The following is a 12,216-nucleotide window of genomic DNA, read 5'->3' as shown; positions in this document are numbered from 1 at the left end:
GGAAGCGCGGAGCCGCCGGGGCGCGGCCGCTGCCCGCGAGCGTGTCCGGAGTAACGGCGGATCGCCCGGCCGGTGCCTCTTGCCTGTGCCGGATCAGTCCCGGTGCGCGGTGGCAGGGGGCTGAAGCTCTCCTCGGCCGCTTTGTTTCCGAGCAGACCCAGCGCCTGCTGCTCAGCAAGCTCGTATCTTCTTAAAGCACAGCAGGCATGGCCAGTAAACGCAAATACCTAGGTGTTTTTTTGCCCCCGATTTTGTGGTTTGCTCGTTGGCTGTTAAGTCGTAAATTTCCCAAGTTGTGCTGAACGCAGCTGCTGCTTCCCTGGAGCAGTATCACCGAAATAGTGCTGCCGCGCGTGGCAGTGCGCTGCGCTGTGCTGTCCGAGGGGCTGGCGAGGCTCTGAGCACAAGGAAGCGCGGGGTGAGGGCAGCGCTCCCAGGGTGCGGGTCACCTTACTCCTCCTAAAGCCTCCCACTGGGGGCTCCCTGTGCGTGTACTGAAAACTGGCAGTAAATTTCATGTGAAGTTACTTGAGGTAAGGGAAAGTGCTATTTACCCGTAATCAAGCTGGAGCAGAGAAGCAGCTGTAACCTGAGAATAAGTTGTAGGGAGATGGGTGGTACATAGATAGAGGGGCCTGTGTAATGTTTCTGTTTGTTCTAATGGGGTTTTCCTTTGCCTGGGAACTGTTAGTAAACTCTGAGTATTAGTATGCTGCTTTTGTGATGTGTGTGTTTTGGCTAGTAGTAATTGTTTTTGTAGCTAGCCACTCTCCTCGCAAAGCTGGAAGACTGGGGGAGGCTAGTATCACAACCACAGTGAAATAGGTGGTTTCCTCTGTCATCTGCACCACTTGTATCTAGTGCTGTCTAACCTGAAAAGCTACTCCTTATGCTAGTGTTTGTATAGTATTTCTGCAGCATGTTGAATCTAAGTGCTGTTTCCCTTTGTCTATTTGAGCTGCTTCCTGTCTATCTTCTCTAGATCCCTTGTGCTTTGTTTTTGTAAGGCCAAGCTTTTTTTGTCCAGGGTATCAAAATTCCTGAAGAACTTTGCCTTTGCTTTGGTGGAAATGTGCATGATTGTCTCACAGCTATTTTAAATGAAGGGAGGCCCTTAAACCTATCAGTTTCAACAAGTTTTAATTCAACCCATAACAACAATAGCTTTGTTATGTAAAACTTTCTTTGGCGAGGGAGCTGACTGATAAAATATGCCTCTTTTCTGTTTCATGTTTGAGAAATATGATTTTTTGCACTGGTTGGCTTATCCTGCTTGACTGACACGTTTTGTGGAAGTATGCTTCTGGAATGTCTCAGGCCCCTCGAGACTGAGTATGTTGGAAATTTGGTACAGAATTTTTGGAAACAGCTTCCTCGTCTTTGCAAAAGGTCTTATCTGAAAAGTTAAAGTAACTAGTTCTGCTGTCTGGGAGAATATAGAGAAGCTGTTCTGATGTCTTCAAAGTGAGAACTTTAAAAGTTCAAAAACCATCTTTTCTTAAAACAGACTTGCCATTAATATAACCATCTTTCATGGCTGATGCATGTGATGTGCTTGACAAGATTTGTTTTAGAAATGTACTTGGAGGACGTGAAGGTTATCTGTACTGTGGCTCTGCAGGAGGCACTTGCAATGCATGCCACATGTCAGTTTGTAGTAGGGTTTGTCAGTATCAAAAAAAATACTTGCTTTCCATCTTGAAGGGAGGACAGTGCTATTTACCAGACTGTTTTGTTTGTTTGTTTGTTTGGGGTTTGGGGAGTTTTTTTGTTTGTTTGTTTTGTTTGGGGTTTTTTTAGACCTCTAAGGCTGTTCTGACATTATTGTTGGAGGATTGCAATGGTTTGTTTTGCAGTTTAGACCCCACGACTGCTAAAGGGTTGAAGGATGAAGCACTGTGATAGAGCAGTGTTTGGGGCTTCTTCATGCTCTTGACTGAATTTTAGTGGATGTCACTGAGTATGCTGAAAGGTCATACTTTATCTGGTGAGATGTTGGGGAAAAAATAAGTTCTTTAAGCAAAGAATTTTGTAAGGGAAAGATTATTTGCACAGAAAAGGTGTTTTGTTTAAAGTTTGGTAATTCTAAATGACTAGCAATATTTTGATTTACTCTGTAGAATTCCTAGAGAAGAAAGCAAACATGGGAAACTCAGCCAAGTAATTAATGTTTGAAAAATGTAACAGTTGTCTTTTAAGGCTAGACATTTCATTTATCCACGGCTTAAAAGGCATGTCTTCCCACTCTACAAAGCTGGCTTCTTAATGCAATCCTCATTCCCATGACAGGTTAGAGCTCTGAATTTCTGTCAGCCTAGGCTCAGCTACTGTAATATGGAGGGTCAGATGGAAATCTTACTTTAGGCACACCAGTTAGGTAGCATGGTTTTGGGAAAATAATTCAGGTCCCTGGGAAAAGATTTAGGCAGCTGCAATTAGTTGACTAGCTGAGCTACAAAGTATTTCAAGAAGTTTAAGCGCCCCTGTAGAGAAAATGCTTGTAAGATGGGTATTTCTGAATTTCTGTCTCCTTAGAGCTTTGGCAAGATTTTACACATTCGGTCCCTTCTGCTTTGGATACAGAGCACCGAGCCCTCTCCTGTAAGTAGAAACTCAATGGCCCACCTTTGAAGAAAACTGCTGGCATATGGGGGAAGTGGAATTAGACTGCGGCAGCCTAGCAGTGAGAACCCTTGACTGGAGCAGGAGAAATATCATTTCTATGCCCTCCTGTCTCAGTGGTTTCAAGTCCCTCTTTTCTGTTTATCGGAAAAATGTCCTAACCACCAAGCCAAAAAAAAGTGTGAATAAAAGTACTTGTACGCTTTACTACTGAAGATGTAACAATGCAAGAGTGATTTGGCCAGGAAAAGTGTTTGGAGCACTTACCTGGCAGAGAAGACTTCTGTCTCCTCTTCAGAATGTTTCTTCAAGTCCTGGTAGAGCTCAGTGGAGTGAAAATGAAAGATTAGCCTCAGTTTCAGAGTGGGTGCTGCTATAGTTTTTCTGGTGGAGTAATGCATGAAGTAGTATATAAGAATGCTTATAAGAACATTACAAAATATTTATTACATTCCTGTAAAGAAAATTTAGTATGTTCACAGTTGTTAAACCTATGGCTCTTCATCTGACAGTCTGAAAGCCACATTTGGCTTGCAGGTGCAAGCAAGTGGCTGGCTAAAAGCAACAAATAAAAGAGTACTCTTCAACTTTTGGTTTGTAAAATTTCTGTTGTGTCATCTCTTCCTGGCTGATTGTGGAGATTGCCCTAGCCCATCACCTATAATGGAGGAGACTGGGACTAGCAGGCAGAGCTAGTAGAGGTGACACTCAACTGGGAGTCTGGACAGGGCAAAAATCTTTCTATAAGGTGCAGGGTTCGGGGTGTGGGGAAAGGAAGATGGTAAAGGTGTGGCTGTCCCTGTGCTGGACCGCAGAGCAAGTTGTGGTGGGTTGAAGCTCTTACTTGACGATGAGAAACTTTGTACGTTTCAGTAGTTATTGGAAACTGCCATGTCCTTTTGTATTTTCTGTGCTTGTTGCTTTTCATTTGATGTAGTCCTTTTCTTGTGTGCAAACTATCAGCAAGCTAAAACTGTAATGTTCTTTGTGATTCGGTGATGTAGCTGCTCCACATCTTTTTTTAGGTTTAGTCTATCTCAGTAATGGACTGACAGCTGCTGCTGGCCACCTTGTAGGATGTATGGTAGAACAGAACAACATTTGTGTGTAAATATTAATGTTATGTAATACTGAAGATATGACACAGTAGACATTGAATATTTAAGTAGATTGGAGAGCCAAGTATCTGTTGCTGTGTAAGATATAGTACTAAACAACAAGCGATTTATGGTTTGCTCACAGTATTGTCTTCAGCAGTTTCTGTGTCTTCACATCCTTTCCCTTTTTTCCTCCTTCTCCATGTCATATTGCCTTTCTCTTCCTGATCACATGTCAGACCCAAGGAAATGTCGATACTGAACGCGGGCCTTGTTTGTAGATCAAGAGTCTGCATTTAAATCTGAATTATTACCATATTTTTTTGGATCGTCTGTAAAAATATCATACATATGTATAAAGTAGTCAGGTCCTTACACTTGGGGATTTTATATCGAAGCTTTGCAGCTCTGATACTTGCTTGTATCAGCTGTCTCAGCATTCAGACTCTGCATTTTTGTTCTTCCTGTGTCCCTCTCGCTTCCTCCCACCTCTCCCGCATCGTTTCTACACGAGCAGCAGCCCCACAAGCTGCCCTTCTGCGCTGGTTTGTTACACCAGCGGCGCGTTGCATAGTCGGGATTCTAACACAGGTAAAACGTCTATCGGCGCTCGTGAGGCAGGTGTCGTTGTTGCCTTGTTCAATAGCTACTGGGTAGGGAGAAACCTTTTCATTTTCAGTCCTCTTAAATATTCCTCGTCTCTGTGCTTTAGATCAGAAGCATAAATGTATTTGAAAAATGTAAAAATTCCTGGGGAAAAAAAACAACTTCCAGCTTGCCTTAGAAGACTTTGTTTAGATGATGTTTATTCAGACCATCCAACATACTGCTTATTGCTTAATGTTATATAGGCTGTTAATGAAAATGTTAGGTATAGCAATTCTGAAAATAAGATGTCAAAAGTTTTTTGATATCTTACTGAGACCACCTAAAAATTGTTGTTAAAGCCATTCAGTTTTTCACTCCTTAATTTGAATTGGAGAAAACTGATAGTGGACCCCTAGCAGTTTGAATAAGCTTACAGTGGTAGGAACTGAAACTTAAACAGGGGCGATACTTGGGGGGAACGGTATCGTTTTATTTTTTTAGGTATGGAATCATATAACAGATGAGCGCCAGTTACCCTTTTTGTACAGTTATCTGTTTGTTTGCATTCCAAAATGTAAATGGGACAAAGGGGTTTTTGAGTTTTGTTATAATGGCATTTCCAAAAGAAGTTTTCTCATGTGGGTCCTAATTTGGAAATGTTCTATGGCTGTTTAGTGTGTGATATGGTTTTTTTCTTGAGATTACAAATGAGAAACACTTTTACTCTAGTTTTGGTCTATTACTTTTCATTAGAGTGCAGTAGAGGTAGTTTGCTCTTTTGGTAGCTATACCTATACAAAAGAAAAGCTGGAGGAATGCTTGCCTTGTTTTACAAAAGTCATATTTTTTTTTATAAGTGTTTCATAAAAGAGCTGTTAAAACTTTGAGCTCTTTATACATGACTGCTCAGATCATTGCTCCTGTGTTGAGCTGATTTGTTGCTGACAGTTACTGGAATGCTAATCTTTATGGTCTAAATAAATATGGGAAATACCAAGGCTGGATTCCTGAGCTGCTGTAACATGTGGAGTGGGGACAGGAAAACTATTTGAGGGAATATCTGTTTAACATTTAGTAGGGACTGCTTTTTGGTTTGTGAAACCTCTTTAAGAATTTACTTGTGAAAGCAGAGAACTGTTCTATTAGAACAAGTCTATAGAGTGCTCCTGAAGTGAACACTGGACTTGTGCTTAACAGGCTATGGTTCAAGTACAACCCTATCTGTATACTAATGTTAAATTTGTCTGTGTATAATTTTACATATTCAGAATGTTACCTTGGTATACCTTTTATTAGTAAACGTTAATAATAGGAATCAGACTTAAGGATTTTTCCTTCTCCTTTGCATTATGCTGTTTTAGTGCCATCTAACTTTTCAGGGAAAAGCTGAGACTGGTTTATTTCAAGAATGTAAAATGAGCAAACTTACTAATGTTTTCTTTGAGCATTTTCTTTTTCTTTTCTTTTCTTTTTTTTTTGCCCCTCCCCTTTTTTGGGGCCAAGATGTATAATATGGTGATCATGCATAGAAGGCTTTAGGACAGGCAGAATGAACAGACCATATGTTTGGTTGAAGGTTCTTTTAAAGAAATGACACTGTTAAACTGTGGTTTTCAAAAATAAGAGATTTTTAATCTGTAAACTGTAAAATAGAACCCTTGTGTAACAGCTGAGGTTTAAAGGGATCGTAATCTAATTCATTTTACCTTGAAAGGTTATTGCACAGGAGGAGATTGTTGCCTGGATCTTTTTGCCATTACCTCGTTGGAAACGGATCAGTGTATGTTCCAACAGAAAGCTTTGGTCTTTGTCTTGCTTAGATTGCAGTCCTCTCTGCTTGAGGTATGCATGTAATCTTTTAATCTTCGCTGTCTGATGAGGCTTATGCTCATGCACTTGGTATGAAAGGATATAACATAGAGCATCTCTGCCTCTCTTTTGCTACTGCTGCTTACTTCTTAATACAGAAAAGCAGGAACTGGGAAGACTCTTCCTTGTTGCCTATGGTAGCAAGATGGAATTCTGCTTAAAACACAGTATGTTAGAAGCTTCTCCTGTCAGCATCGAAACACCACTGACAGTGCTTCCAGAGGAACTGAGACTTCATTTCAGAAAAGAGCTTCATCTTCTTGCTCTGCCATTTGTTGTTTCTCCTTGGCATACAATTTGAGAACCATGTATTAATCCAGTGACTGTCTCTCTACCACATGCTGGTTGCTGCATTTTCTGTTGACCTCAGATTACTGTAGATGTTTTAGGAGGCTTCTATAAATCATTCACTGCAGTTACAGTCCTTTATCTTCAGATTTTTCTTTCCAGGTCCCTTTTCTTGGACTCTTCTTATGCCACACACTGCAAGAAAGAAGTGGATTCCTTAATTTTTATAGCAGCCAAAGCATTTGGAGCGGAATGATCTTAATTCTTATCTCTAAAAACATTTACTCTGAAAATAAAGAATTTACTCATTTCTATCATGGCATAAATTTATGCTAATGACAGTAGTTCACAGCATCTGCTGTCTGAAAGATAAGCTGGTAATCATCAGCTATCAGAATGCCAATTTATATGCAATTCAGCTGGTCCATGCGGTAGTAGTAGTTTATAAGACTGCGAAAGGGTCAGCACCTTTTCTTGATCCTGTATCTTTAGTGTTATTTTTACAAACTGAAAATTCTGGGGCCCTTTTGCAATAGTAGGGAATAGCAATCTAGCAATTTATCTATGTGGATAACTGATTTATGAAATGAGTTCATTTCAAGATTTCCGTCGCTTCATCCATAGTCCTTACACTAGTTTTCTCTTCTTAGGAGAGAGTAAATTACAAAATAACTGTAATCCTGTATCTAGTTGGCTGAGAAAATCTGTATTCTGAGTTGGCATTGATGTAGCTATGCTTAGATATTTCTGAAAACTGTAGCTTTCTAATCTTAAGAAAGCTCCCAAGCAGCAGCTGGTACCCTGCAAGATGTATCTTGCCAAGTTGCATTTCCTGTGTCTCTGGGGTAGGCTGAGGACAGTTTTCCAAACAAAATATACARGCGTTTGCTTCACAGTCGCAGTTTGTCTTTTCTTCCCTAGATTTATAAATGCATACTCTTACCAGTCTTCCTGTAGTAACACTGAATGCACACTCCTCCACAGAGCTAGAGGGGCTCATCTGCAGCTGGAAAGTATGTGCTCATGGAGAGGGTGCTTGCTCTTCAAACTGATATCTTGGGGTATCATCAACTGATCTAAGAAGCCCATGTAAGATAAATTCCTCTAGCAGTGTGTTAAGATAGGTGCTTGCCTTACAACTTGCTTGTTAGAAGACACAAAAGACACCACCTTCAGAGGGTGAACAGTGTGATAAATCATGCAGAAAACAATCTGMTAACCACAAAGGTGACTGCTCAAAGTCTGTTCTCCACAGGTGAAGCTCCCCTTGATAGATCTGCTTGCCATCAGTAAGACCAACAAACACTCTCCAGATTCTTGAGTAAAATGAAGAAACACTGAGTTTCAAATAGACTTGCTGATCTGTCCTGTTGAGGAATTACATTCACCAGTCTGTCTTTGTCTGATTTGTAGAGGGGTTGTGCTTTTCCCTTCAGTCTTTATTTGTGTGGTTTCCTAGCTACCTGCTTTGAGAAGTGATCGCTTCAGGTAAGAGAGATTCAAGTACTGCCAGAGACCCTCATATTGTGCCTATTTGATATTAATGTCAGATTCTTAGCTATGCTTTTAAAAAGACTGTAATCATCATGATCCTAGGTGCAGAGTAACACAGCTTTTTGACATACTGAGGTTAATTGAAAAAATGTTGTCATCCAAAATCAGTAGATTTTTAGGTTAGTTAACTGCAGTTTTCTAAGGAGAGCTAGACATATTTCATTCTCCTTCTAAGAGAAATTGTCTGTTAGAATGGTGCCCAGCAGCCTTCTTTGGGAACAAAGGTCTTATAACACTAAATACTCTGCATGTCTAGGAGGAGTTAATTCTTTTCTTTGTGAAATTTTACAGGACCTGTGGAATATTTTTGCAACATAACTGTTAATTCTGAAATTCATTAAATACTGCTCAAATTTGGAATAGATATAATATGTTAGTGGTGATAGAAAATGCTATGTAAACACTTAACTACCTGACCAGAAATAAAATACCCAGTCTTTAATTGCTTAACCTCACAAACCCTACTGCTTTCACAAAGGGCACTACAGGAATATTTAGGGGGAAGAAAACTAACAAAACCCGTTTGATGACCTGCTGCTCATCTGCTTAAAGTGGTTGTTTTTCCCTYTTTAAGAGAAACCCTAAAGTTTTAAGAACTTGATAAGATATTTGTTTTCATTTTCTTTTCAAAATTTTCTGTATATGAAAACTTGTGCTAGTGAAATAAATTGTCAGGAGACAGYCTGTATGGTATAGCATTTTTCCTGCTTGTCTACTCATCTCTTTTGCGTCCTGGATGTCTCGCATGCAGGGAAATGCATAGGTCCAATGTATAATATCTGTTTTTGAAAGGTTAGATACCATAGTACTTATCCTTTGGGGGAGTTACTACAGAGTATAGCTAGCAAAAGTACTTAAGAACTGTTCTAAAGTCAGACCAAATATCAGTCTAGTTGATAACAAAACGTATAGGGAAGAGCGTGTGGCCTGTTTTTTTGGTCGTTCAAGAATAATCATTCATCTTGCAGCAGCTTGGGGTCTTCAAGAGATGGTATCATATCTGATATTTTCTTCCATCCATGAATTTGCCTAATCACTTTTTGAACCCATGCAAGTTTATAGAATCAAAACCATCTGGATTTGCAAAACATGATGATGTATATTGTGAGGGGAAAAAATGTTGTCTTTGTTTCTTCCACCTGCTCGTCTTTGCCCTCAAGCATAATATTAGAAGAGATAGTGAACAGTCATACTCTATTTTCCTTCTCCATTGCTAGTGATTTTGTAGATTTGTCATACCTCAATTGTTTACCCTTTTCTTTACAGTCTCTCTTTTTTTCTAAAGAGGAAGTGACAAGAATGTCATGCTGTATGTGGCGCAAGAGTGCACCACGATTTGTACCATAGCCTTACAAAGAGTTCTGCTTTTATTCTGTATTGTCTCACTTATTCTTAAGGAATAGCTGTAAAATACTGCAATACCTCCTTCAGTTTCTCTTGACTGAATTGAAAACAGTTTGGTTTTTTTATTGGTCTGGTGAGGTACTCACCTGACTAATTAATTATGCTTTTAAATAGAGTATTTACAGAATTGGGGGGGGGGGGAACAAACTGTCTTGAGAGGAACTGTTAAACTTTATTTTCATTTTTCTTAAGCTTGGATCCAGTTCTTCAGACTCTGCCAATTTTTTATCTTTAATACTGTTTCAAAATTCTATATTAGTTGCCAGTATACATTGTCAGTAACCTCTGCCTTGCTGAATCTTACTTGAAGCAGGATTTGGACAACTTGTTTTCTTCACCCTTTCATAAATGGGATTCTCTCAATACCTAATTTCTAACTCATGTGGGAGCAAAATGCATTGTTTRAAGTTTCATTTTGTCCTTGTTGCTTGAAACTCAAACGGCTGCAGCTTGACATGATAAGAGAAGGTAATTTTTATTAATGGGATTGAAAGAGCAGATATGTAAGGAAGATGTTTAAGAATGGAATCCCTTGCTATCGCTCCAGGATTCCTGTATGTCTGTTGTTCAGCTTTTCTGAATCTGAAGCAGCCGTATTGTTTATCCATGTTTAATCTATTGCTCTCTGGCTTACAACAGATCCTTTTTGGGTAACTTTTGCCCTATTTGCCACCCTCTTTCACAGGAGGCTGAATGGCTGGTTACCATTGGAAATTTCCTATTGCTTCACTTGGTTTATAGAACAATCAAAGTTATTTTGGCAGATACTAAAGACAAATTCAGTTCTGCTGAGACATCATTGTTCAATGGCACTTACATAATGATCTGACTAATAAACAACCTAAATGATTTTTGTTCTTGTCCCTTTAATTTAGAACATTTAGGCATTAGAGTAACTTCTTTCTCCTTGCCTAAAACCATTGTTTAAGAAGCAGCAGAGGCAAACTGCAACAACCACATGCAGCTCCGTCTGGGTAGCTATCGGGCACTTGCATTCCTTTCAATGACTTCTGCCGTCTTGCCGAAACCAAGTGATCAGATGAACTTCTAAACAAATAACTGCTTGTTCAAATTGCAAATGATAATGAGTTATAATTAATAGTATAAAACCATGCCCAATTTATAAAATAACAGTTGTCTAGTTAATATAGCGGAAGACTGAGCGTTGAGTCTCTTTGCTTCTATATACAGCTTACTTGGCCAAGACTTTGTTTTGACATGACTGGTTAATATGTGTCCATTTCACTGGGACGTTGAAAGTTAATGCTTAGAAGTAGTTTTGATCAAAGGCAKTGCTAATGGGTACCCCTAAATATTTTTTCAGTGTGAAAATAAAGCAACACTTAATTGAACTAAATAAGCACACCACATCAAGTTGGCATATACATTTTGCTTTCAAACCAAAGTCTTATTCTGTTTTTGAAAGAATAGTTTTCTTAAATAGCCTTAATGGTGGCTTTATATGATTTTTTTCAGTATTTTTGTCTATTAGTTTTAGTTGTTAGCCATTGCTCATTTTATCAGGAAACTGTAGAAAAAACAGCTGACAGAAATAGGGATTTAAATATCTCAAATATTGGCAAAGACTATTGTTCCTTTATCTTTGTATAAAATATATCCTCTACGCTTTACCTTCCCTAATTTGGAAGGAATGCATTTAATGCTTTTTACTTGCAGAGTTGTACTGGGTATTTTTAAAATGTCAGAGTCAGCAGTTTGAAATATCTTGAAATTACTTCCCCCGGCTCCAAACATACATGTAGAAATGTAGACTGTGTATAGTCTGCAGGGTTTTATTTCTGATGCTTTGCTTTGGATACTGTGTCTTATATCAGAGGTATATTAATGTCCAAATGTGTGTTGTTTGTTTGTTTTTTAATAAGGAAGCTTCATCTATGTGCCTTTATCAAGTTGTGTGTGTTTGTTTTTAGGATAAAAAGCTGCCATATCATCTCAGGGAAACCGTAACCTGTGGCTAGTTTCGTGGAGCAACAACTCAAACCAATAATGGACAGCTGATACCTGTTAAACTGTGCCTGGCAGACAGCTTAACCAGAAGCAGCATCAAAGAGCAGGGGACTTCTGTGTTCCCAAGTCATTGGGAATATGCCCAGTATCTCAGCTGCCGAAGTGGCTGCAGTTTCTACCTAGATCTCGATAGGTCTTGTAATCATGTCTGTTAGCGCAACAGAGAGCGATCCTCCTAGATTCTTCGTGGGTGGAGAAGATGGAGAGGAATTGCTGGACTCAGCCAGGTCTACAGATTACGATCGCTTCTATGGCCATGCAGAAGAGGAGGAGGAGGAATATGACTCTGTATGTGCTTTAGGGGCATGTATGCACTGTATGTTTTCTAGTGTGATTTTACCTTTGAAATGATATTAGCTCACATAGATCACCATTTCAGTATTAGATTTAAATTGGGAAATGTCTAATCATATTAAGATAGCAACCTGTCAGTTACATTTGGAAATGCAGCACACTTGAAAAATAAGTTGCAATATGTATACCTTGAACTTGGAAGTAGATGTGCTTGACCTTAATACTGAGTTTGAGGGCAGTTCAGGCGGTTGTGCCAGCTTTGCAGACTTGATTTGGATTCTGGGATTGAATTTCACGGCATAAGCCTTATTTGGATAATTAGTAGCAAAAAATGATGGATAGTTTATCTTCGGTATATATTGTCAACTGCTGTGGAACTACCTTTGATTTTCAGTTTGAACAGACTCTTAAGATTTCTATTTTCATCTTACAATCATTTTACTGTTATTTTCATGAGGATATGACATGTTTT

At 39.2% G+C, this 12,216-nt stretch overlaps 2 protein-coding genes across 10 annotated transcripts in view; one reads left to right on the top strand and one right to left on the bottom strand.

Annotated features, from left to right (window-relative positions):
• The window catches only part of GIN1 (gypsy retrotransposon integrase 1), a 26,581-nt gene extending 15,149 nt beyond the window's left edge, over window positions 1-11,432 (bottom strand). For both annotated transcript variants that reach the window (XM_026074252.1, XM_026074253.1), the window contains exon 1: window positions 11,354-11,432. In XM_026074252.1, the coding sequence (XP_025930037.1) occupies window positions 11,354-11,374 (21 nt within the window). In that variant the 5' untranslated portion in view covers window positions 11,375-11,432. The remainder of the gene's footprint in view (window positions 1-11,353) is intronic.
• A 136-nt stretch (window positions 11,433-11,568) lies between these two features.
• The window catches only part of PPIP5K2 (diphosphoinositol pentakisphosphate kinase 2), a 42,432-nt gene continuing 41,784 nt past the window's right edge, over window positions 11,569-12,216 (top strand). For all 8 annotated transcript variants that reach the window (XM_026074250.1, XM_026074248.1, XM_026074245.1 and 5 more), the window contains exon 1: window positions 11,569-11,738. In XM_026074250.1, the coding sequence (XP_025930035.1) occupies window positions 11,595-11,738 (144 nt within the window). In that variant the 5' untranslated portion in view covers window positions 11,569-11,594. The remainder of the gene's footprint in view (window positions 11,739-12,216) is intronic.

The sequence above is a fragment of the Apteryx rowi genome, unplaced genomic scaffold (genome assembly GCF_003343035.1).
Source record: "Apteryx rowi isolate R43461 unplaced genomic scaffold, aptRow1 scaffold_382, whole genome shotgun sequence".
Classification (NCBI taxonomy): domain Eukaryota; kingdom Metazoa; phylum Chordata; class Aves; order Apterygiformes; family Apterygidae; genus Apteryx; species Apteryx rowi.
The sequence above is the reverse complement of the archived record's forward strand: the minus strand, read 5'-3'. Positions and strand labels throughout refer to the sequence as shown.